Genomic DNA, 25,325 nt, shown 5'->3' with positions numbered 1-25,325 from the left:
TCTAAATGCAAAACATTTTTTTCTCAGAAACTCAAAATACTGCAAGAGTTCTGGCACACAATCTTGTGTAATCCCCCTTTCTGTTCTGATTCACATCGCAAAAGACTCTGGGAATGGTTCTAGAGAGAACTGATTCCTCAAGTTAGCTCTTGTAAACAGGTTGCAGTTGATACACAGAATAGCAGGTGAAGAAGCTGAGAACTCACTTCAAAAAGCAGCCAAGCTGGACATATACTTTTAAAATTTTTAGTGGTCTTATAAAAATTATTATTATTATCCTCATAGCTGATGATTATTTTAGTAAATAACATTTTTTAAAATTAGCATTCTCACTGTGGTCCCTTCCATCCATTTTGTATCCTGTGATTCCCTTTCCCTACAAAAAGCCTGCAAAACCAGTAAATATCAGCCTCCTTTTTCCTCCCTGCCATCTTCTACATCCATCTGTCATTTTTAACTATATTTATTGGGAGCAGCCAATTATGCTGCCGCCTCCTCCAAACACAAGAGAGAAAAAATAACATTACATGAGTCTGGGCTTGTATTTGAATATTTGTTTACATAGCTCTGTGTGGGCATGAAGTTGTCCATTGAAACAAGAAACATAAAAAAATCAACCATCCCTACAGACAAGTAATTTCTTTGCTGAGGATATCAGAGCTCTGTGATTGACATCAACTCTAGGGCTGATCACTTAAAAAATTAATATAATGGTTTGAATAGTCTCTCTGAATTCGGAAGGTAAATCTATAAATTATACTGGGTTTTTTTTACAAGAAACAGGAATAAGTCCAGTCCTAAATAAAGGATCTAATAATGGCCTTGGATCTTTCTTTTTATAGACTAATGATCATTTGCCAAAAATATTCAGTAGAGTAAACAAGAGTATTTTTACTTCCCTTGGCCCTCCTGCTATGTACACTGCAGAAAATTCATGAAGTTAAAACTTACAAATTGTTAAGTTTTTTCCTGGGGTAGTTGGGCAGCTTATCCTACTATAAACCATTTTCCTGTTTTATTGGTAGGCATAAAACATAGTTGTACAGGAAATAATTTCTCCTATCAAATCATCTGTTCAACAAAATTTTTGATCTGTTAATTTTATTTCAAATTTTCCCTTGCCTTTTAAGACTCTCACAATTCCTTTGTGTTTCTAGATGTTCTTGAGTCTCAAGTGTTTAATTTCATAACAAAGACTTGCCAGGAAACCTTTCTTTAAAAATTCACTGCAATCATGACGATAACATGCAATCAACATGATAACAGTATAATCTGAACAATATATTTCCAGTTCTGAACTTTGTATTGGCTCTCATAGGGAGGAGATTTCTTGCTTCCCCATTTGTCAGCTGGTAGGGAAGCTGTCTCTTTTCTTCATCCGACTACTATAACAAGATTGATGATTATTGTTATTTATTTTGCTATCTCATTACTTATTTTTATCACCTTTAGAATTCAAACAGCCACCAAAAAATGTCTCTATCATGAAATGCCTGAATTTTTTTCCATATACAGAAGACCATATCTTCCCTAAGGTATATTTTTGTTAATGCACAGAATAATCCCATTTCACCTGCCACCTTTTTCCTCCCATTTTCAGTCTGCACTAATTTTGCACAACTTAAGATGTTTTTGTATATTGTCATTCAGTTCAAACCTCATAAGCATGAGATGTAAAATCAAAACATCAATTTTTTTCTCACGTGATATAAAGTAAATATGCCTGCAATGGATGTTGACTGAGGAGCAACACACACTCCTGTTCACAAGGTAGATTAGTAGCTGACCTGGAGAGTAAATGAAGGAATTGGGTATTTCATATCTGATTATATTTTCATGGGAAGGATAGTGAATTAAGAAGTTTTCTCATCTCCCAAATTCCTTATAAGATGGTGAAACACCATTTATGTTCTAACTACTTCTGCCACAGCACTATCACTCAGGAACTGTTACATTGATGTATTTGAAATATTTTTAATTTTTTTGTTCTTCTCTGTCTTCACTGGAGAGCAAAATGTCTTCACAGTTTATAATCTTTGTCTCCAACACTCTGAAAGGCCCTCGATATTTTATTTTCTTTCAGTAGTACTCTTTTCTCTGTATGATTAAAAAAAATGGAAGGGAGAGAAAAACTGGCTTTTCTTCATTCTTCTGTTGATTCTTTTCATGCTGTCACAATACTAATAATGCCACAGACATTCCTTCTTGAAAGACTGTTTGACAGGCATGTTTTCCCTTACCTCCTCTCCTCAATTATCACCAGTTCCCACTGTTGCCATGCTCCCTGTCAGCTAAGGACTAACAGCTAAGGACTCCTTATAAGAGCTAAGGAGCACAAACCACAACTACACTGTTTTGTTTGACTAACACAGATTTGCCATTGGAGATAGTTATTTCTTCAGATGAAAACATCAAAAAGAAATGCAACAGCCTCATAAAAGAGTTGCCTGAGAATTGGTTTGAAACTACACTTTAATAACTGCAAGTTTAATCAGGTCTTCTATTAGAGAACCAAACTGCATACAAAATACAGACATTCTAAAAAACTCAGGTTTGTGCTTCAGATTCAATGGCACCTAAATAATTCTGGAGTATTTACCTGAAATGCAAAGAAAACAAGGATATATCCTCTAGACCTTTATCTTTCCCAATATCAACACAGGTAGAGTTGGATGAACAGGATAAAAAGTAGAGTACTGTAATTCCTGAAAACCAGGGCAATTTTTAGAAACCTAATAGATGTCTCTGATAAGCGTATGGCTTTGTATCTACCGTGAGAAACTTCAAATCCCTCACAAGAGCATAGCTGGCAGAGTATCCATGAGGGACTGGCCCACAACCCCTCATGTTGTTCATTCTTCCTGCTGATGTGTCTGCAAAGGAGGTAACATGGTCCTAACAAACAGAACTTGGCCTATAAAATGACCATTACAGTTAGGATGGCGCAACTGGCAGCAGACTGAAGTGCCAAGTGCATGTTGTAATGAAGCTCTCACATATATTTCTGTGCATTGAGGAATTCAAAGCTGTATTTTCTTGTCATTTTTGTATCCCAAATGTAGTATCTCAAACTTACTCTGCAATAAATTGTTTTCCTATTTCTAGGGCATGTTGGAAACAGTTTTGAAAAGGCCAAATGAAAAACTCTAAATAATAATCACCATCATTAAAAAGGAAAGTCATAGGTGAAGGATTAGCAAAATGCAGCTTCCAGGCATCATTTGAAGCACAAACTATTTGCCATTAAACACTTTAATTGTCACCTCCTGTTTGCTAGCTTCAGTAACCAACTTACAAGTTAAACACAATAAAAGTACTGTGCCCTGTGCTGTGTCTTTCACCTACTGATTTTACAAGATTGACCTGCCCTGCAAACCCAGCCTTGGCAGTAGGCTCATTAAACAGTGTGTGCTTTTTAGCAATGGATGGCCTGTCATTAAAAGTCCATCTGAATGATGCACCACCTGAGCCATAATTTTACAATAAGTACCTGAATGCAGCCTCTGTGGGAGAGTCATAGAGATTGGAAAAGTCTCAAACACATTAAAAATAAATAAATATATCTGCAGTTCTAATGTTCAAAGCTTACCTACAGGGAATTGCAAAATAATAAAATCTTTCCACTAAAAGAATTTTATGCGTTGCCATGGGTACAAATGCAAAGCAAGACAAGTACTATCATAATAAGGATGGGAAATTATCAATTAAAAATAGGGTGGGGAAAAAACCAAAGCAGAGCCCCCAGCAATGCCGTTCTGAACTTGAGAGTTGAAGGATCTGAGTGGGTACAGAGATTCCAGATTGCAAGTGAATGAGCAGAGTGGAGAACAGTTACCCCAGAGATCCCATTCCTATAGGCTTGAGATGCTGCAACCTTTGCCTTTCTGTTTGAGGAACCAGAGGTGCAGAATAAATGTAATCTTAAAATAATATCTGCCTCCAAGTATTCTCCCGTACAATGCAGAACGATTAATCATTGTTCACCCAAACGAAGAAAAGACCCCATCAAGGTAATATGCATTGTGCTGCTCTTTTCCTTTTCTTTGAAAACTGAGATGTTACAGCTAGAGGCCATTTCTAATGATACATCTTTCAGACTGCCTGTAAGGGAGTGAGCCTGTAACAGGATATATACACCATTCCTATCTCATCAGTAATGGGGAAGTTTCAGAAATTACTAATGGCTCTCCCAAAGCACCTGTTTTTGCCTTTAGGTATAGTATGACGATGGCTTTATAACCAGAGAACTGGGTATAGCCTGCTGAAATTAGTTTTCAAGCAGCAACAGCTGGAAAGGGTTTGAAATTGTGAGTAATGGTGGCAGCTGGGACTGTGAGAAGCTCCTGTCAGCCTCAAAAACTGCTTAAATACAACTTCTTAATATACAGGGAATAGTAATAAAGTAATTGTAAACAATAGTGAGACCATGGAGGTCTTTTATCTCCATTATTATTCCAATGAGTATATTTGTAAGGATCTGAAGTCCTCTATGTATACATAGCACTTCATCTACCAAAATAAAGACAAACTGATGGTATCATCATCTCTGCACATGTGGTACAGCCATCATGCAGCATTGTCTGTCCATAAACCAAGATTTCATCACAAACTTTGCCCATCCCAATACTGAAACTTCTTGCTGCCAAATACATCTAAATATTACACAGTTCATTCATTTTTGTTGCTGAACTCCAGGGTTTCTGCATGCTTTTGTATCTGTTTGTCTGATATGCAGTACAACAAAAGATTTTTTTTTCTTTGTGCACTGACCTGAAGCATTTGATTGGTTTTTACTCAATTTATGCTTGAAGTTCTTGTTAAGACTGCAAAATCTCTCTCTCAACCCCCATTTAGATTCATGGAAGGCTACAAGGGCAGCTAAAGCCTCTGAGTGTTTCACAATAGGCATCTGAGTTTTTCTTATATAGCTGCACACTGTTCACTGCAGTGCAGTAAAGCTGCAGTTTCCAGAGCCCAATCCTGCCATTAAACATTCAGTGGAAAGATTTACAGCCCCTTTGTGCCACAAGTATCTTTGTTTTAATTCAGTACTGAAGACTCAAGGTTAACAAAAAAAGCCCTTGCCGCTGAAGTAAAACACTGCAATACTGTTAAAAGGAATGTTATAGGAAGAGAACAGAATTTATTAATATTGCTCACAGATTAAGCTGCTTTGAGGGTTCTTTCCTTGGTGTTTACAACTCTATTTCATCAAAATATTGATGTCTTTAATTTGTTTTGTAAGCAGAATTAATTTAATTTTTTAACTTTCTCAAAGCAAAATTTATATCCGAGTCTCTTCTTCATTCCAGTCAAGTACTTATTATTGCCATTATAGCCCTCAGAGGGAAAAAAATTTCCAGTGTCTGCCTTTCTGTTCTAATTCCTCCCTGAGTCCTTATCCCTGTGAAGGTCGCTGAAAAACAAGAACTTAGTTTTTTTTGTAGCAGATAAGTGCTATCTGCCTGACAGTTCTTTCTTCAAGTAGCAGACATGTTGCCTCTGATTTTTCAGTATCTTAGTGAACCACCTTTTCTCTGAGACACCTTTTCTCTTTTTGTCTTAGTAATTGTCCTATTTTTTGAACCAAAAATACAGGGTGTTATTATTCTCATTGAGCTACTGAAAGAAAATACTTTGAGGGAGCACACTAATTAAAAATCTATTAAATATGAATAAGCCTCATTTACCTCCTGCCTTAGCACAAATATTTCTATACATCTACTTCAAAATCAGATTTTGAGGCCACTGGAATGGGATACTGACTATTTTAGAAGTATGCTATCAACAAAATGAATGCTAGGGGTCACACTTACCCAGTTTTGGCAAAGTTAGTCCAGTATGTCATAACCACTGCACTAAGCATGACATCATTCTTGGAAAAGTTGCAGTTGAACAGTTCTGTGGGACCAATCATAGGAATCCCAAACACATAAGGGACTTCATCACCATGAGCTGAATCAGCCCAGCTGGGTTTCATTTCACTTTGGCAATGGTGATAAAATGCATAGAAATATGTTGGAGATCCATACTGGGCATGCAGGTCAGCCGTGGCAACAGCTGGAGCAACCCACTGGTGGTCTGTAAAAAGAGCAACCAGGGTCTTCCGTCTTGTTTCGGGATTTTCTTTGTCTGCCCAGTCAGTGTACATGAATTTAATGGTCTCTCGCAGTGTGTCCTTCCCTTCTGGATAGCCATATAGATTGTCCACAAAATTGGAGACAGAAAAGTCAAAATCATTAGGAGAAACACCATCTTCATTGTCTACAATGCCATCCACAAATTTCAAACCTTCCCCTTGATTCACACCCAGCATTATATCATAGTTAAGGAATTCCCCTTGCTCCATTAGAATCTGAGGGTCATCTGGAATCACATCTCCATCTATCACAGGCCCAAAGGCAATGTGGTACGTGGCTGGAGTGATAGTCTGTTGAATGAGTTCTTTGTAATTCTTATTCCGCAGACATTCAACCAAATCAGTGGTATCCAGCATGTCGCAGCCCACTTTATCTGCCAATATCCGAGTGTACTTGGCAGGCTGATAGTTCACTGCCCAGCTGGACAGGGCTGTTCCACTCTGTATGATTGCCTTTTGGAACAAACCTGCAGGTGCAAATCGTTTAAATACAGATGCAATTAGATATTAAAAAATATATATTTTTTTTTAAAAATGAAAAGTATTTTTTGCTAAGGAAACAAAGTTTTGATTATAGAATCCCTAAAGGATGCATACAATGAAATTTTGAATAAATTTCAATAGATCCTACTCGCTGCTCCCTTTTTATGCTATGTAGAATAGGCAACTAATTAAAATCTGCCATGTTCTTGATGCTCACACACAAAAAGCATGAAGGTTTCAGGTTACTGTTTCAAGAACAAAGCTCATTCCTGTACTGCAGTTTTCTTGTATCTTTGATGGAAGTCCTCTGGCTTTACCACATTGGTAGTGCTGTGAAAATTTCTTTGAAGGACTGAAAGCTAAAGGCAATCATATGCTCTTTGCCATGTAAATGACACTCATAAATGTGTCTTTCAGTAGTTTAAAGGTCAAATGAAAATTACACATTCTCATTTCCTTCACAAAAGCCATGCATCATACTAACTTAAAAAAATCTGCTCTATTAAAAGCAATTTTGTATGTTTGAATCTTCTATTGTGATATTTTAAATTTACCATTTAATTTTTAAATTATTATTGTGTGTATATGCTAGCATTGCTTATATGTTGAATTGCGTGTGTGTGCATGTGAGTGCGTGCGTGTGTGTGTGTGTGTGTGTAACTCTGCTTATATGTTGAATTAAAATTGTAACATTTAAATTGTTTTGCAAGAGAGCAAGATGGTATTCAATTGTTCTTTCTGGTTATTTTATGTACACTAATATATAAACTGGAGTATGAAGAAAGGATAGATGAATAACCAATCTGAAGAGTTTCTTTGCTTAAAGCACTAAAAGGCAAGGAGAGCTTACTGGTGAATCTGCCCCATCTGTGGGGTTTTTTTCTGGTAAAACCACTAAAACCACTGTTATAAAATGGCCTATTTTATATTTAAACTGAAATACTTGGGTATCGTCTGCACATGGTTTCTACCATCACGTTCTCAAAATGCAAAAGACGGAAAAGTTAGAAAAGCATGTGGGATTTTTGTTGATATACCTTTGAGGATGATAACAATGCACACACTAAAATTTTTCAATTATTTAATCAGTTATATTTTTCATGATTCCATCTGCTTGATTTTGGCATGGCTTGCTCAACAGTTATTCACTGAAATTTTATTTGTATGAATAGACTGAATTGTCAAGCATAACTATGTATTTCAAAATTAGGTGTGTTTTCCAGCCTCCCTGCTATAACTTCTGGCTTATCTGTTAAAAATTCTTGTCTGTTTTATTGTGATAGAAATGACATGGATTAATAAATACAATAGATATTTTGGTGTTGTCTTTTATCCAGTCTTTGTAGATTTGATCTTATCACCAGGAATATTTATAGTTCAGTACTGGTGCTGTACATTCTTGGAGTTTGGGTTTGGGTTTTTTTGGAGGGTGAGGTGCTGAGGGTAGAAATCCCACAGCTCCCTTGCTAAAATCTGAAAACACTGTGTGGGATCACACAGTACTTGTGGGGAGTTAAACACAGTTTTTAATAAGGCTTAGTTATATTTTTACTAAGTAAGGAAAGGATCTACATATATGTTGGAAGTGCAGCCAAAAGTGTACAAAAAATCAAAAAGGTCATTGCTCTTTTCCATTTTAATTAGGGCAAATTCTTTGATAGAAGAGCCAGCGGAATCTGTTGATAAAGCTAGAAAAAGTATATTGCCCATGGCATTTGTTGCATGAGATTTATGCTGTAATAGCATTTAGTTTTCCTTATAAACAGATTTATGTTGACTAATACAAATCCAGAATTCTATCTAGTAGGTATTTTACAAAAATTACAGACCTCATGTAATTCTAATTCAGCCTACCTTGTTTGGCCCTTTCACTACATTTTAACATTAAAAAAAAAAAAAAAAGAAGAAAAAAAGTACTTTGCCTGGGAGATTGTTACCTTCTGAATAGTGGGAGAGTGTCAAGAGACTGACACAGGAAGCTCCTGCCCCAGATCCAAAAATAGTAACTCTCTTCGGGTCTCCTCCAAAAGATCCAATATTTTCTTCAATCCAACGTAAAGCTTGGATTTGGTCAAGCAATCCATAATTGCCTTTTGCAGCTTGGTCCCCAGTACTTAAAAAACCTATAAGGCAAAACCCCATAATTTTAGTTCACCAGATACAGTTAGCTACAGGGTATCTACATATTCACAACACATCTTTCCATCTTTTCATCTTCTGTGCTTTTTTTTTTTTTCTTCTTTTTAAAGGTCACAGTTCTAGTTAAATGTCTCCTGAGCAAGCAGAGAAACTCATTCTGTGTGCTATTTTGCTTGATTTTGTTTTTCCCTACTTCAGAGATCCCATTTATGAGGAATCACTATTTCCTTACTGAAATATTTCTGTAACAATGCAACAATACAGAAAGACAATTTAAAACATTTTATAACTGGATGTGAGTCGGGTGCAAAATCTTAGGAAATAGTTTTTGGGCAAAGATGTGAGATAGCCAGTCTATGACTGAGAATGACACTCTCTAACACATTAATTTAAATACTTCTTGCCAAAATTTTCCTGAACTACACAGCTCTTTAAATTTCTGTACTTGTGATATGGATAAATGTACTCCAAAACAGAAAAAAGAAGGCTGAAGTAAATAGAAAAAAAAAAAACATGAAAAAGTATAGGAGAAAAAAAATTACACTTCAATTTCACAGAGGATATTTATTAGGAAGAAAGCAGGTAAATCCATGACAATATAGCCTTTGGTGGGAAGACTTTATCTGAACAAATCAGGTCTTGTCTTTCTCTTTGGAAATTGCAGGAAAACCTGTGCTGCTATTTTTTGTTCTGGTACTGTGGTTATCAGATTCTAGAAAAAAAGCATGGCATGTTTGCTGCTTGTCTTGCAACCGAGAACAAAATGACCATAAGATTAGGACTGAGATTAATTTTTGAAACCAGCTAAGGTGAAACATTGCAGTTATCTCTGCTGCCTATCATTCACAGTTAAGACTTGTGCTATGTCCGAATTACCACATTAAGCTGTTACTCACAGTCCTCTCTTTAATTCCCTTTTCTGTTAGACAACTTTTCCTGTTAGACAACTGCAAAGTCAGAAGTCTATTAGAAATATCTTACAGCATATGGAAGTTTTCAGATGGACATTACTGATTTAGGCATCAGTGACAGCTGTCAAAGACAAAACAAGGACATCGCTTGGCAGGTTTTTCCCAGCTAATTATCAGTTGAGAAATATTTGCTAGAAGGGGGACCCAGGACATAGGAGATCTATGATCTGGAGCAGTTGGAAATGAAAGAGTCTGTTATCATAAACCGTGTGAGCCTGCTGTAACAAGGCCTCCATGCTCCTGGCTGGAAGGTGAGTCTTAGGTCCCTAGGGGAAAAAAGACTTTGCAGTACATTTCCCAGGCTTTGGTAAAGGGGAACAGATCTCTTTGCATTGGCTGTAATAATTTTTTTGTTTATAGGAAAAATGAAAATACACATGAAGGAAGGTATTCACATAATGGAGGAAGCAGAATACAAATCATATCCATATTGCTAAATAACATGATAAAGCTTTTTCATTTAAAAAGCCTCTACTAATGGAAAGCTCAGTCATAAGAATGGCAGTAACCTTTTTTTCTCTTCTGTGCAAATGGAGAAAAAATAAACACTCTTAATCCATAATTGTCTCAATTTATTTTTTTAACAGATGTGTTTTTCTCTTTTTTCACATGCCTTTATTATCTTTATAAGCCTGTCAAAGAAAGAATAACCCACTTGCTGGCTTTGTTGCTGTAGCTCACTGCAATATTCTATAATACTCTATAATTAAGGCTTTATTCAATCAGAACTATGACATCCATTGGATAAAGAGAGTGTTGTAACCTTTAAAGCAGGATGGTAATTAATATTCAGAGCCTAAACCAGTTTTAGTTCTACTAGCAGCATCAAACTAAAGCTGTTTGAACTTCTTAATTTTGAATTCTTAGCAAATGTTCTAAAAGGTGAACTTGGTAAAACTGCAGTCAATGAATATCTAATGTTCAAAAGATGAAGTTTTTTTTTTTTTGTTTCCACAGTTGTCTGCTGATTCTCATTAATTGCAAGAACAAATTTTCTTAATTTAAAAACTAATCACCATGGCAAAGAGTCAGCCCCACATTACACAAACTGAATTCATAAATCTGTCTTTTCTTGCCAAGGATGTATTTTCTTTCATGCTCTGAGTACCAGATCAAAATATGTTTTCAAAGCTATTTGAAGAAATTCTGGCAAATAGTAACTATTTGTCCAGATATACACAACACTAAGGGTTTTTTGGCTTTTTTTCTATATTACTTCAGTGAAGAGAAAAAAAAAAAGCTTCTTTAAACTGAAGTTCCTGAAATAACTGTTATTTTTCTCTGACTCTATGAAGGAAAGCATTCAAGAAAAATTCTTTCATTTTAAACTACGAGATAGAAATCGTCAAGGAGAAAAAGATTGCAAATGGAAATTGCTGGGAATTTTCCTTTTCTACAACCTTTAAAAATGCTACTCAAAAGCTACATGCTGTCTCTAGCACTGTTTTGATAACACAGTGAATACACAAAGCTACACACAAGGCTCCTTTAGTCACACTGAGACAAAAAGAAATCCCTGGCTTTATCTTTATGGTTGGTTTTCCCATATGCTACAGAAATCTTACTGAGATATCAAGCCCCAACATACTAGTGGTGATATTTCCCCATTACTACTAAAATGTTATGCAGACACCCACTGGGACAAGTAGAAGGAAAAAATATCCATAAAATCCACCCAAAGAGTTTAATTTTGCTCACTCCAGCCTTGTCTAGTGGTTGGAGGCCATGCCTACACATCCCTAGTACAGCTGGCAGACCTTCAAGAGTCAAGACCTAAAGAGAATGGGTGGTCTGCCTGCCCACTGTACACATTTTCCTTTATTTTATCATGACCAGGCTATTGCCTGGTCCATGGGCTGAATGAATGACTTCTCATGGACACAGTGCATAAGCAGCAGGAGATCTTCCAGCTGAGGATCACCTGGAAGAGCCCAAACTGTAAGAAATTCTCTCCAATGTGAAACAATGTGCAAGGAGTGGTGACAGTACTGAGGTTTTCTGTGGAAATACACCCTTGATCTGAATTAAAACACTAGTGTAACCACAGTCAGGATAAAAAACATATTTTCCCAACCACAGGACTTCAATTTAACATACACAGATTTAGGAAGAAAAAAAAGCAATGGAAAAAACCCCCTAAACACCATTATGTTAAAGATTGAAAATTATGATCTGAGAACTATGATTTCACCCTTAGAGATAAATAAAATGACCAAGATAACTGCAATCTTGCAGTAATTTTCATTTTTAAATTTATATTACCTACTTTGTCATTCTTTTTAAATTATTTTAAAAAATAAATTACACAAGTAAGTTCCCTTTGACATTTTGCACATGGCAATACCCAATATTGCATCACTGCAGGAAAAGTCCATTCTTTATCTTCATATTTTGGCCCCATGGGCCTAATTCATATCAAATCAATTTCATAGCTGTCTGAAAGCCTAAATTTCAACTGTGAATATTACTCTGCTGGTTTGTGCCTTTTCCCCTCTCTCTCTCTCTCCTTTTCAACCCCCCAAGTTGGGGGACTGTTTCCCAGTGGAAACAGATGAGGTTGCCTTGGTGAAATCTGGTATTATATTACTGGCTCAAAATAGCAGTATATAAATATAAATAAGGAAAAATTGAACTTGATTCTATCATGAATTTTACTAGGTATTACAACCAATTCCAAAAGTATATCTTGAAATGAAACATACTTTTCTTTGTAAATGAAGCACTTTTGCTTCAAATTCTGCCCTCCACAGGTTTTCTTAAAAACAAAATGTTTCATTTCTGAGGCACAACCCTCAGACAAAAAATAATGCCAAACTTAGTAAGAAACATTAAACAGCCAAGATGTCACAACAAGAAATTAATCACCAGGAAATCTGTAGAAAATCAACAAGTACGTGCATTTTGATTTATTTAAGTCCTCTTTGTTAAGCCTCTGCTGCATTTTCTGAGCTTACATTTCTTTTGTCTTTATGCCTTTTCATGGCTGCTGTCCAATAGCCTGCTGCAGTTTGTTTGTCAGGTGACATACAAAGATTGATTTGTACAACAACTGATCAGAACTATGACATAAGCAAAATAAATAAGATACTGGAGAGTGTGCTCCAGAGTACAATCATGTCTTTTTTGTTTACATTTGTGAAATACCAGAGTAGGGCCTTTTCAAAGCAAAGAGCAAATGGCAAGCATACAGCAGAGCCTTCATATTTTCTAATAGATTTTGTCTGTACTTATCATATTTACTACTGTAAAAGTGGACCAGTTCAAATGCCAAGTAAAATTCACTGGGGATTATTGAGAACATAGAGACTATAGTTAGTTCAGGAAGACCCTGAAATATAAATAGTTGGAGAATAGAGAAGCTTTGAGGGAATTATCACATAAATTTGTCCTACACTTGCCCTTCCCTAACCATTCCCAAACATCCCCAATAGTGTTAGGAGGGAGGATGTTTGGCTGGATGATATCTTGGTTGGAATCAGTGTAACTATATATTTTTTGGTTTTTTTGACTCTATATATATGATGTCAACATTACTGAAAAGCTGGTGGGATGTAAGATAGAGTGATGATGTCCTTGGGACAGGTTTAGCAGAAAAAACCCCTAACTCCTGCAGCACGATTGGCATATGCAAAGCTGAGTAAGCATCACAGATGCACCTGAAATTTCTACCTAGAGACTAAAACAAATGAGAGGACTCTCAACTGTCTATGTATGGGTCTGTGCAGAAATAATGTTACACAGAGACTTCTTCATCCTGAAAACAAAACAACAATGCCTTTCCTCCAGCTGCAAATTGGTTTGAAACTTGCAGGTGCTCTGCCAAAACAAATGTTTTAATATTCAGAAACTTAAGAAGTAGGATAGCGTGTGATTCTGAAGCAGTGGTCATAAAAGGGAATTTCTGCATGCCATGGCTATTTACCATATCTAGCTGCAAATAACACTCATTTAAATTTTAACTCAGATTTTGGTAAGTGAAGAGAAACAAACAGTGAAGATAACTCAGCTTACAGTTTTTATATGAGGGTATAGATTATGTTAAAATACAGTGGTGGTTTTAATTCAATTTTCTAGCTTGGGCTTAAGAAAACAGTCTCTTCTGATTCTGCCTTGATGGATTATTTTCAATTACTTCTATTGGGAAGGTAAAACTTAAATCTGTTATTTTAGAAAGATCATCTCATTACTATATGCAGTACAAAAGAATAGGTCAGTGATGGTGAGGTGAGACTATTGGTTCCTATATTGATTCAGTACTGAAACCTAAAATCTAGATTTTTACAATTCAGAAAAACATCTAATCTGAAATATATAAAAGTCTTTTGAAAATATTCTGGATAATAAATATGCATAAGAACACTTAGCAGTAAAAGAATGAGAAAAGACAACAGGATACATTTTAACAAGATTTAAAACCTACTTTTATGCATATTTCTAAACAGTGAAAAGCTTCTTAACATAAATTTATTGGAACACCAGGGAGATCAACAGTTTCCTACAGTCAAGCCATTATGATATTCTACAATGAAATATTTTTAAGGAATCTAGTTGAAATTAGTACATTAAACTTAAACTGCTCTTAAATTTGCCTTGTTCATTGTAAAATGCACTGAAGCTATTGTGCAACAAGGTTAGGCCAATGAATATTATCTAAAATATTAGAGATTTAAGATGTTCACATTATTCAATTCTATTGTTATTATTCATGATGAGAAGCACATAACTCTATAGGAAGTGTCACTGAAGAAGATTTTGCCAATCATTAAGAATGTAGATTTTTTTAAAAAATATGGTAAATAATGATGACAGCATCAAACATTTCAGAGCACATTCAACGATCTACTGTCCATTTAACTGAATATTCACAAGTTAAACCTGCCATTGTATAATATACAATCAATAAAACAGCAGGTTCAGTAAAAAAGATTACTGTTAAATACATGGTTAACAGCTTGATTAACAGCAAATTAACAGCTCTGGGAATGTTATTGCCAGAAAAAAAAAGTGTGTGTGTTAAAGGAGAGACTAATAAATATCTGGTGCCATCAGCCTACAATTTGAAAATATTTCATAATCACTGATCTAGACAGTCAAATCCAAAGGCATTTACAAAGAAAAATATGCCATGACTACCTATGAAGCACTAATGCAGTGACACACTCTTTCTTCTCAGATGAGGAAATACAAAAAACAAGCACAAGAAAAATTATAGATTGAGACAGAGCACAGTAAGTGAAAGAAACAGGAAAAAAGTAACTAAAGGAAAGGACAACATCTCACACCTCCCAAAAGCAGAGTGAAGCCTTGCCAGTGTCTGAAAAACAGCTACTTGGAAGTCAGACCCACCCCACATCTTCCTCTGACATTGTGTCCTCTGTGTGATGATACACCATGGGACATCTGCTTGGTCAATGTGGGTCCACTGTCCTGCTTCTTGCTCACCCTCCCAAACTCATCAGCCTCCAACTTATTGTCTCTGGGCAGCATGGGAAAAATAAAAATCCTTGGATCTGTGTAAGCACAGTTCAGCAACAACTACGATATCAGTCTGTTATCAACACTACATTAGCTATAGACACAAACCACAGCATCATAGGGCTGCTCTGAAGAAACTTAATTCAATCATTAATTCCCACCTTAAAAATCTTAATTCCCACCTGTCCCAGTACAGTATTCTACACCTATGGCACAATCTCCACTTCTAAAGGGATGCCATTTGGGTTTTGCCTTTTTTTCAATATGTTCTTTGTATTATTCCACACATATTTATAACTCTGAAACCTATTGTATTAGTAGCTACTTTCCCCAGTACTTTTCCATGGCCTTTCTCTAAGCAGAAAGACAAAACAAATTCCAGAGCTCCAATTCTCTTTGTATGTTATTTTTCATGTCATTTGGGATGTAATTTGATTGTAAAAGTTGTAATAACAAGGGAGTTAAAGTTATTCTTTAAAATAAGATGAAAGAACCAACATTTAAATTTTAGACATTTTAATGAGTCACTTATTGATAGCTGAGTTTGTGGTTCTATAGCTACCATTTCATAGGCATCACACAAACTTCCTTAAGTGGTATATAACGGCTTCTTAATAGAATTACTTATGGCCCTTAGGGAGGAATCAGATTTTCAATTATCACATTCATAATTTAGAAAAGGAAATGTTGATTAGATTTGTTAAATTTAATGTTTCAGCTAATGTGGGATTTTCCTCACTAATATATTTATTCTTGGGTTTGGGTTTTGGTGCTTTCTTCTGTGCTTCTCTGATTAATAATATATGTTTTATAGCACTAAATCAATGTAAAGGTTAACAGTAATGAATTACTATTATCCTTTTTATCTGTTTGGGGTTATGAACCCAGGATATACTTTGTTCAGCTAATAGTGATGGTTTCAGTTATTACACTGTTTTTGTTTACACATGCATGTAGTGATTTGCAGACCATGTGAGAAAACTTGAATAAAGAATGCTTGAATAGAGAGACTAAGATAGAATTGCTTTTAGAACAGTTTTTGGGATTTCTAAGTATCTCCAAATTGTGCTCTAGCTCTTAATTTTTTCTCCAGGATGGATTCAGTTTTGGTGATTTCTGAGAGACCACTGGAAATGATGAAGTGAAAATTCTCAAGTGTCAGATATGATTTTTGGGGATACCATCCACCTCGTCTCCCCGGTGCTCACTGCTGTCATACTCAAAACAACACATTTCAAAAGCAAAGTAATTCAGTCCTAAATCAGTTGTTACAAAATATTCACATTATCAATAATTTGGCATCTCATACAGAGATATGAATTGTAGGGAGACCCTACTCACAGGGGTGAAGGAAGATTAGTCTCCAGAAAATCTTCTATTATAGATAATGGCAGAGAGAAAAAAAAAAAACAAAAAACAAAAAACACCACCATTTCTAGAAGCCAAATTAAAGCACTGAGTCACAGTCTTACTCTAATCAGCCACTAAGCAATCACTCTTCACAAGACAAGAAAAGTTTAACAGGAATTATCTTTAAGGGCACGACAAGCTCCACCTCAGCTCCTCCTGATATGTGCCACCAGAGGTGCAAGGAAGGCACCTGCAAGGTGGTGTTGAAAGAGCAGGGAGGAAGGGGATCAGTTACTACTCTAAAGAAAGTACAGGAAATTTGGAAATTGCAGAGAATCCACTTGGGAAGCAGAGCAGGTCAGAGGGATGGCTGCACAAACGGCTGCTGTCTGTCAGGTCCGAGCGAGGCTGTGACAGCAGTTCCCATGCTTTGGTAATTTGTACTACCCCTTCTGTTAAACAAATGAAACATGCTATCAAAATCTCCCAGATGAATCTTATTCCTGTGGAATCAGTCCAGCTCTCCTGGCATTAGCTGACATGCATTAGAGCAGCAAACACTTCACCTGCACTCAATATTTCACTACTAAAAATTGAGCTTCTGCTAATTTCTGCTCCAAATGATCCTCAATGCGTTTGAAGGCAACTGAGATTCTCTACAAAACAAGCAAAGCTAAGAAGTGTCAGGGCTCAAATTCTAGCAAAGTAGTTGTAAGAATATGATAATTACCAACCATCAGTAGAAGGCATAAGTATTGAAGAAAGAAATCAATGTGCAGCAAAAGAAAATATGGATGAATTTTATAAACTGTTAATATGACTGTATCCAGACTTTACTTTGGGTACTCCAGTGAGAAAAAGACAGATCTTCTGAAATGATTCTTCATAGCAGATGTATCTGAGATGCCTGAAAAGCTTTGATTTATTTTGTTTATAAAGCCAAAAATATTTATTTCCTAGAATGATTCGGATGCTTTCAAATTGTTTAACATAGCAAAAGATTAAGAGAGACAGTTCTAAAAGATGCATTAAATATACAGAAAAGCCCAAATTGCTTCTGGATTTGCACACATGAATCTTATTTTATGAAATGTAAATGCTGAATATATGGACTTTGTTGTCTTCCTCCTGAATTCTTCTGGTTATGAAACAGATGTTAAAAAAAAGTTAGACACTGCTAAATAGTAATGTTTTGAGTGTTTCAAAATAGTATTATAAAACCAATAATTTTCTATTTATTATTTTCAACAAGTGAATGTAATAGAAATAATCACTTCTTTAGAAAACAGTTCTGAGGGCTAGGAATTCACATTCTGCAGTTTTGGCTGAGCTCTTTGGGCTGGTTTCTACATCTTCATACTTCATATTTCTCTCTATTAGCATGTATCCAAGAACATAATCCTAAAATTATGAGTCTCAGTCCTCTGAGAGTTAATGAAAAAAAACATTAACCACATCAAAAGCACTTCTGCTGGATGTTATCTGTCCCTAGATTGATGTACAGCAGAAGGAAGAATATTTAGGAATGACCACGCACAACGTTTTTTTGTTCCATTTCATTCTATCCTGCTTCTAAAGAATACTGACAAGAAATACAATACAATGCTGTGAAGTGTTAAATAAACTGGGGAGGAGGGGGTGGTGTTGGGGGGTGGGGGGGGTGGAAGCACTGGGAATTAATTTTCATATTTGGATTCCCAGAAGTCACTGTTTCTCATCTGTCTAGGCAAAGCATTGATAGGAATGAAATTATTTCTCCCAGTGAAGAAAAGCAAAAGTGAGGGTGACTGTGTACAAAAGTTTCTTCAAGTTACATCATTAGGCACAAAATGAAAGCACTTATGCATATTTAAGCTTCTACTTTGTTGAAAGGTTTTAGTAAATCTAGTTATTGTTGAATCTTTATTCAAAAAATGCAACTTTTGCTTCTTTTTACCTTTTACAGGAAGGTAAAGCAGTAATTTATTTCTTCTACAGTATGTGCCTATTAAAATGATTATTTACGTTCATACCTTACTATTAAAATGGAGCAATTTCATGTTGCCTAGATACAGATCAGAAGGCTATTTTATATTACTAATACACATGAACAAACAAAGCAATCACAGATGAAAATAATTCTTTATTCTAGTATTTTCTTTAACCTTCTTTGTTCTTTTTTGTTACCATTGCTTGTGACAAGAAAAACATTCTTACTGAGGATATCTACAACTCCAGCAGGATGTTATGGTCTGTCTTTTACATTCAAAGCATTTCACCAGCTCTTTTTGAAATGGATTATTTTGTCCATTCACTAGACTTTTGGTAAAAAGAAGACAATGAACTATGGCAATTAACATTTCTAGCTTTACTTACTGGTCTGGTTTTATTTGGACATAAATATGACTCAAAACATCTTGCATCTTGCATCCACGCAACTCACACAATTATCTAAAGCTATGTTTCCCAATTTAAAATTTATAATTTTAAAGAAATACTGTTTCTCCAAATCTGATCTGATTTAAAATGGCCATCATAAAGTGAAAATTAATAGATTAACACATTATTTCACATATGTTCACAGAACTTCATAACTTCTGGGTATTACACAGAAATTGTAATTCCCTCACTTCTTTTTAATTTGAACTGTACTTTTTTTGCCTTATGTTTATCTACATATTGGTCTCCAGTGGAATTTTTTTACACATATAAGCACACAAGCACACACGTGTGTGTGTGTGTATTTAGTGTTCATTAAGTACAATCTGAAAAATACAAATCTGTCTTTTGTCAAACATTTCAACCCACTAAGTGATATTTATTTCTAGAAAAGTAAATGTAACAAAAAAAATTGCTATATGGGAGAAAGATGCAGAATCTACTTTCTGGGCTGTCTCACAGTGTTGGTTTGCTGTATTTTTTCGCATGGGAATTTAAATAATAATGCAAATGAAACATAAATAAAATAAAATAAAATTATTTGCTCAGTTTTAATTATTTTCCCTTCTCTTAAAGTTTTTAATTATTCATGCACACAGCTTCCTTTTGCCTCTTTGTTTTATGGCCCCATGATTTTTCTAACCTGTCTAGTTCACCAGAAGTCACTCTAGTTCACCAGAAAGATAAATTCTATCCTCAATTGGAATATCTCTTTTGGGCAGGAGTAAGTTTGTAAAATAGATGTCTACATCTTGTATGAATACTATCAATATAAGATGAGAAATAACTGTTTTTCACACTGGCTGCTCCTGAATGCAAGCCTTACCAGCTCCTAAGGGGAAGGCTCCCAGCAGTCTGCTTCCTGTAGGACAGTTGCTTTGTCTTAATTAGGAAAAACTTGACTAAGGAAAAGTCAATCTTTCCTATGGTCTCCAGAGCTGCCTATCTTTTTCCATTGACTGCCTTACTAATAAACACTACTTTTGTAGAATAGACACTAAAATATGAAATCAGGCGTCCTCAAGGATCATAGAGACAGTGGATTCAACATCTAATCAAACACAAATAACCAACAGGCAGTGCTACCAAATAAACATGACTACACACATCTAATTTAAACTTTCCAGAAAGGATTTCCAGCACTGCTTACTATAGAATATGTTCTTTATAAATAATTTTCAGACTATTTTTAGAAAGCTCGTTTTAGATCCACACAGTTTGTAATATACAGAGGGCTTTGCTTTTGCAATGCAAATATATACAGAATACATGAAAAGAAGTAAAACAGTTCGTGGCAATTGGTATTTTACCTAACAATTAATGAAACTTTTAACTTACCCTGGCTAGCCTGCTCTTTTATGTAAGCTGGTGAGTTGTTTGTCACCATTTGCTGAATTTATTGCACTATGAACAGAGACAATTTTGCTTGCATGCTACTTTGGAATCAAAGGAATGACTCACAAGCACTATTTGTCTGTTTGTGACAACAAGTCTTTGTACTGATATTCTTACTGAAGATATCAGGGCTCCCAACAGGATGCAGAATTTTTTACGGTGCCTTTTTCATTCTCTAACTATTTCATGGCAGGTCACCAAATATGTTTCTAAGTGGGTCATTCAGCCCATTCATAGTTTTTAATTTTTTTTTTATCCAAGATTTTTAATCGCATCAATATCCTCCTGAGAAAGAGCTTTAGGAACACAACATCAGTACTTTTTGTGTTTAGTTTGATACCAAATATAGCATCTGAGAATGTGGACTAGAAATCAGGAAAATACCCAACCTGGAAAGAATTTCAGCATATTATTAATGTTTTCTTGTTCTGAAATATTTAACATTCACATTCACAAACACACAAACCCACACAAGTATTCAAAATACCCCCTAAAAAGCATAAATCTCAATATACACAGTCTTCATTGCAATGAGAAATTAGATGGATACAAGGCTCTTCATTTTCAAAGGATGATCTGAGAATTTTTACTTGCTTGTTAGTGCATCATTATTATTGCTTCTAAGGTCTTAAACTTTAGGTCATATCCATTCCTTTTAATAAAATTTTTGAGCTACACAGAGGGATAGAATCTGAGCATCAAGTTGCCTTGTAATTCCAGGCCCACAACTTTCTAATTTCACAATTTGGATGTAAAAAAAAATCCTGTTTACACCAAATTTTAGAACCAAAGACTAATTTCATATCAAGTGAAATAGATTGTGGGAAATTGGGTTAAAAAAACCCCGACAGATTTTTTTTTTGATGGATTAATATCAAGGGATTTTGTCTGAAAATACCAGAAGTCTATGTCAGTGTTCCTTCTGTTATTGCTCAGATAATAAGGTTGCAGTAAGTACAAGAGCATGAATCCCTACTGCTTTGGTCTTCTGGAAAAGGAACTGATGAAAAAGGTGTGGCAGAGACATACAGCTGTGTATAAATGCTCTCCAGTCAAACTAGCCTTTGGTGACTGTAGGTCTACAGAGCAATTTCTGTCATAGGATTACTTTTATCTCACTCTGTCCTGCCTTCTTTTCACCTCTTATCTCTTCCCAATATTTTTGATTTTTGTTTGTCTGGTTGGGTTTTTTGTTTGTTTATTTTTCATTTGTTCGGTTTTGTTTCATTTCGGTTTTCTTTCATGTCATGGTAATTTATTGGTGCCCTGCCTCTGAAAGTAAGAAAATATGATTACTCTTATTTTGCAAATGAAGAAACTCAAGTAGAGAAACTGAAAACCCAAGACACAGAAAACTGCTTTTAGAATTAATAGTAGAATAAAGAAGAATATGACTTCCAGTTCTAATTCAGCATATTGCAAAGAAAATGTTTTCATTAATGAAAGTAAATAGAAAATCACAGATGATAAATCTTACAGATGACTGATCTAAAGGGGATGAAACACCCAGGCAGCAAGCTACAAATACACTTAGTATTCTGCTCTTTTTCCTTGATAAAACAATTCTTTATCCAGAGCAAAGCACAGATTTACCCAGGAGCATGGAATGGAAGCCATAGCTTTGGAAAGTATGTGAATGTGAGAGGAGCAATGGGTAGTAACCTACAAATCAATGACTAGAAAAGCCCCAAGGGGCTGGGGATTTTTTTAGAGCAACTGAAGAGAAGATTCCAGTGTGATAAACCAGTGCTATCTTTGGATATTTAAGGAGCAGCAGAAGAAAAGAGAGATGACTTCATCCCTATGAGGAACACTGTAATCCATTCTGAGGTTTTTATTTTAAGCGATTAACAGTGTGGATGAAGAATGAGCCAAAAAATTCAGGATTTTAGGAGAACAGAAAAAAATAGGATTTGTCTCTCTTAGTTTCAAATACTGTCAGTGTAGAGAGCTGAGTTAGATCTTTAGATATCTCTTCAATCTTAAGGGTAACAGGCATCTACTACATTTAAGGCATACACATATAATGAAATTGCATTCTTTAGATTTTGGAATGCAAGTCTGCTGAGGTTTTTGCAAAAAGATTGCAATAGAACCTAATTTCAATGTAAAAATACATTTATGATCACAAAAACTCACTTATTTGGCAAGAAAAAGTCTCAAAAACAACAACAAAAATGCAGTAAGTTAAACAGAGACAAATACAAATGAGATATAAACATGGAAGGTTTTTTCAAAAGAACAAGTATTGTTGATACTTTAATCTAAAGGTGAGCATATGATGTTGATAGAACCCTTCTAAGAACAGATCTAGTAGCACAAAATCTATGTGAGGAATATTTTATTCCATAAAAAACCACCACTGCCTACTGAAAGGCAACTTTGAAAATATTATGACTATACTATCACATTTTCAACACAGATTATCTTTCAATTCACCCATAAAGAGGGAAAGTGAAGTTTATATTCTAGTCTGTGACCAAGAGATGATTAATTTTAAATTGCTGCAGAACTATTAAAAATTGCATATAAACCCCTGTGTACAACTACTGAATGGTATAGCTAACTATGAACTCACCAGCATCAGTTACTGGGGAATATCCTTAGAGTGAGAATTAGACTGGCAGCATTAGGCAAAGTTATAGCATAAGAAATCCCTCATCAGGTTTGACCCCTTCATTAAGCATTTCAATTCTGTACATAGATGAAAGCTTCTTTTCTTACAAGAAAGAATTCTTCTTTCCCTTCCACTTTTCTATTAACATGCAACTATTTCATTTTAAGCTATTTTTTTCCTGACAGAATTTCCCTTCCCTTCCCCTCTACTATTGATTATACCAGAGGCCAGCCACTGGAATGTATTCAGTTTCACTTCCAGAAACAGAGACCGATGATCATGATCTTGTGAATGGGTACTGCTGTTGGTCTATAATAAAACAATGATTTTCATATGGCAACTTCTAATCACTGTACAACAAAATGGAATGGTTTATTCATTCATCTTGTCCTTGTTTAGGATGGCAGTTCAGCTGCCTTGTGTTATGCCATTAAATCAACAGTTCTATAAGCTATACTTCTCTCAAAATCTCTGAAAGATGTTGCCTTTTCATTATAGCTACAAAAAAACCCAGTAATTCCATCTAGAAGGAAAATTTTAGGTTTCATAACAAAGTGGATATTAGCTTTGCCTATGATTTCCTCTGAATGCATACTACAGGTAACCCAGTTTTCCTGGTGTCCTCTGCAGGGATGCTGGGTTACCACAAGTGTACTTGAGGATTACTTTCTTCTAATGATGACTCAATTTTTATAAAACATTCATGATATTCTGAGAAAAAAAGAGAAAAAATTCATAGACTAGGTTTTTAACACATTTCAGGGTGATTGGAGGAGGGGAATAGAAGTCCATATTCCTTTCAAATCAGTAATTTTTATTAATAGAAACAATGTAACACATTCTATGTTGCTACTGAGCCATGAATATACCAGAATTAATAAATATATAATTGATATGCTATGCATGTTCATATTTATATGTTCCTCCAGCCACTGAGGCAAACAAAAATATTTCACACAGAAATTTACCCTTTTCTAGTAGATTTTTTGAGAAACAGAACTTAAAACATAAAAATAATAATTTAATTTAAACAAGACACAATTATGAAGACAGATAGACCACAAATGTAAATCACTTCAAAAAATAATATGGTTCAAATCTGTATGTTAAACTAGATTTCAACTCTTTCAAAGAACCAAGGGATGTAGAGACATGTTATGGAATGAAGAAAAGAGAAAAAATAATTAATTTTTAACCAGCATTTTCAGTGTCTGCAGTAACCCAATCTGTGTCTGGCAGTGACCAAATCTATCAGACCTCAGGAGAAGCAGCACAGCACAACATTCCTTTCAGAGCAAACTTTGCCAGTCTAAAAAAGTTTCACAAGTAGGTAAATGAGATCACAGGAATTAAAGAATGAGAATTATTTCTGAGAAAATGACCCAAACTTGAAAGTTCATAAAAAGTAATGTTAGTATTAAATGAAAAATTCAAAGACATACTGCAATCATAATATACCAATGCAAAATACAGTAATATATGTTTATATATATATATATATATAGTGATTATCTCTTTCATAAGATGCATTTTACACTTTACATAAAGACATTTGTGATATTACTTAGTTGCCATGATCAGCCCTAAACAGAGGGGAGTCAATGGGAAGGTCAGTATAAAATCAACAATTCGGAAACAAACTTTGACAAGAGAAATAAGTATAACTACATCAAACAAAAGTATCATTAACAACACAATGAGGGTTTTGTACAGATTCCATTATAGATGAGGACTATATCCCTCAAAATTCCAGGGAAAAATTCTTGCAAAACTACTCCTCATGAGTGATAAACAACAATAAATTATTTATATTCCAGATCTGAGTTATGGGCAAAGGGGAGAACATGGAATAACTTCCTCTCATCCACAGTAGTATTAAAACATCACTTAAATTACAAAATGTATAACTTTAATCATCATGATTTAATTTGCTTTTAATCTCAAAAGGTTGTAGAAGAAGAGATAGGATACTATAAACTGGACTTTGAGGCAATAGACACTGTCATTGGACAGCTTTTAGTGGCCTTTCATGTATGTTTTTTCTCATGTTTCTCTCTCTCTCTCTCCATCTCCCCTTCCTAGTTATTCCCATGAAGGCTAGTTTCTGAGTATTACTAAAATGATCCAGTGTGACAGTGGTCACAGGGGTCTTTGGATGAGGGAAGAGATGAGGATTTGACTCTATATTTCAGAAGGCTTGATTTATTATTTTATGATATATATATTACATTATAACTATACTAAAAGAATAGAAGGAAAAGCTTCATCTCAGAAGGCTAGCTAAGCTAAGAATAGAATAGAAAAGGAATGATAAGAAAAGCAGCTGGCTCAGACAGAG

General features: G+C 35.1%; 1 protein-coding gene across 3 annotated transcripts in view; it reads right to left on the bottom strand.

Moving 5' to 3' along the window:
• The window catches only part of NLGN4X (neuroligin 4 X-linked), a 161,130-nt gene that overhangs the window by 5,961 nt on the left and 129,844 nt on the right, over positions 1-25,325 (bottom strand). For all 3 annotated transcript variants that reach the window (XM_077173303.1, XM_054654965.2, XM_054654964.2), the window contains 2 exons: positions 8,560-8,745; positions 5,817-6,606 (listed from right to left, as the gene is read on the bottom strand). In XM_077173303.1, coding sequence (XP_077029418.1) covers positions 5,817-6,606; positions 8,560-8,745 — 976 coding nt within the window. The remainder of the gene's footprint in view (positions 1-5,816; positions 6,607-8,559; positions 8,746-25,325) is intronic.

This window comes from Agelaius phoeniceus, chromosome 2 (assembly GCF_051311805.1).
Source record: "Agelaius phoeniceus isolate bAgePho1 chromosome 2, bAgePho1.hap1, whole genome shotgun sequence".
In the NCBI taxonomy this organism is placed as follows: domain Eukaryota; kingdom Metazoa; phylum Chordata; class Aves; order Passeriformes; family Icteridae; genus Agelaius; species Agelaius phoeniceus.
Note: the sequence above shows the minus strand (reverse complement) of the source record. Positions and strands in the feature narration are given on the sequence as shown.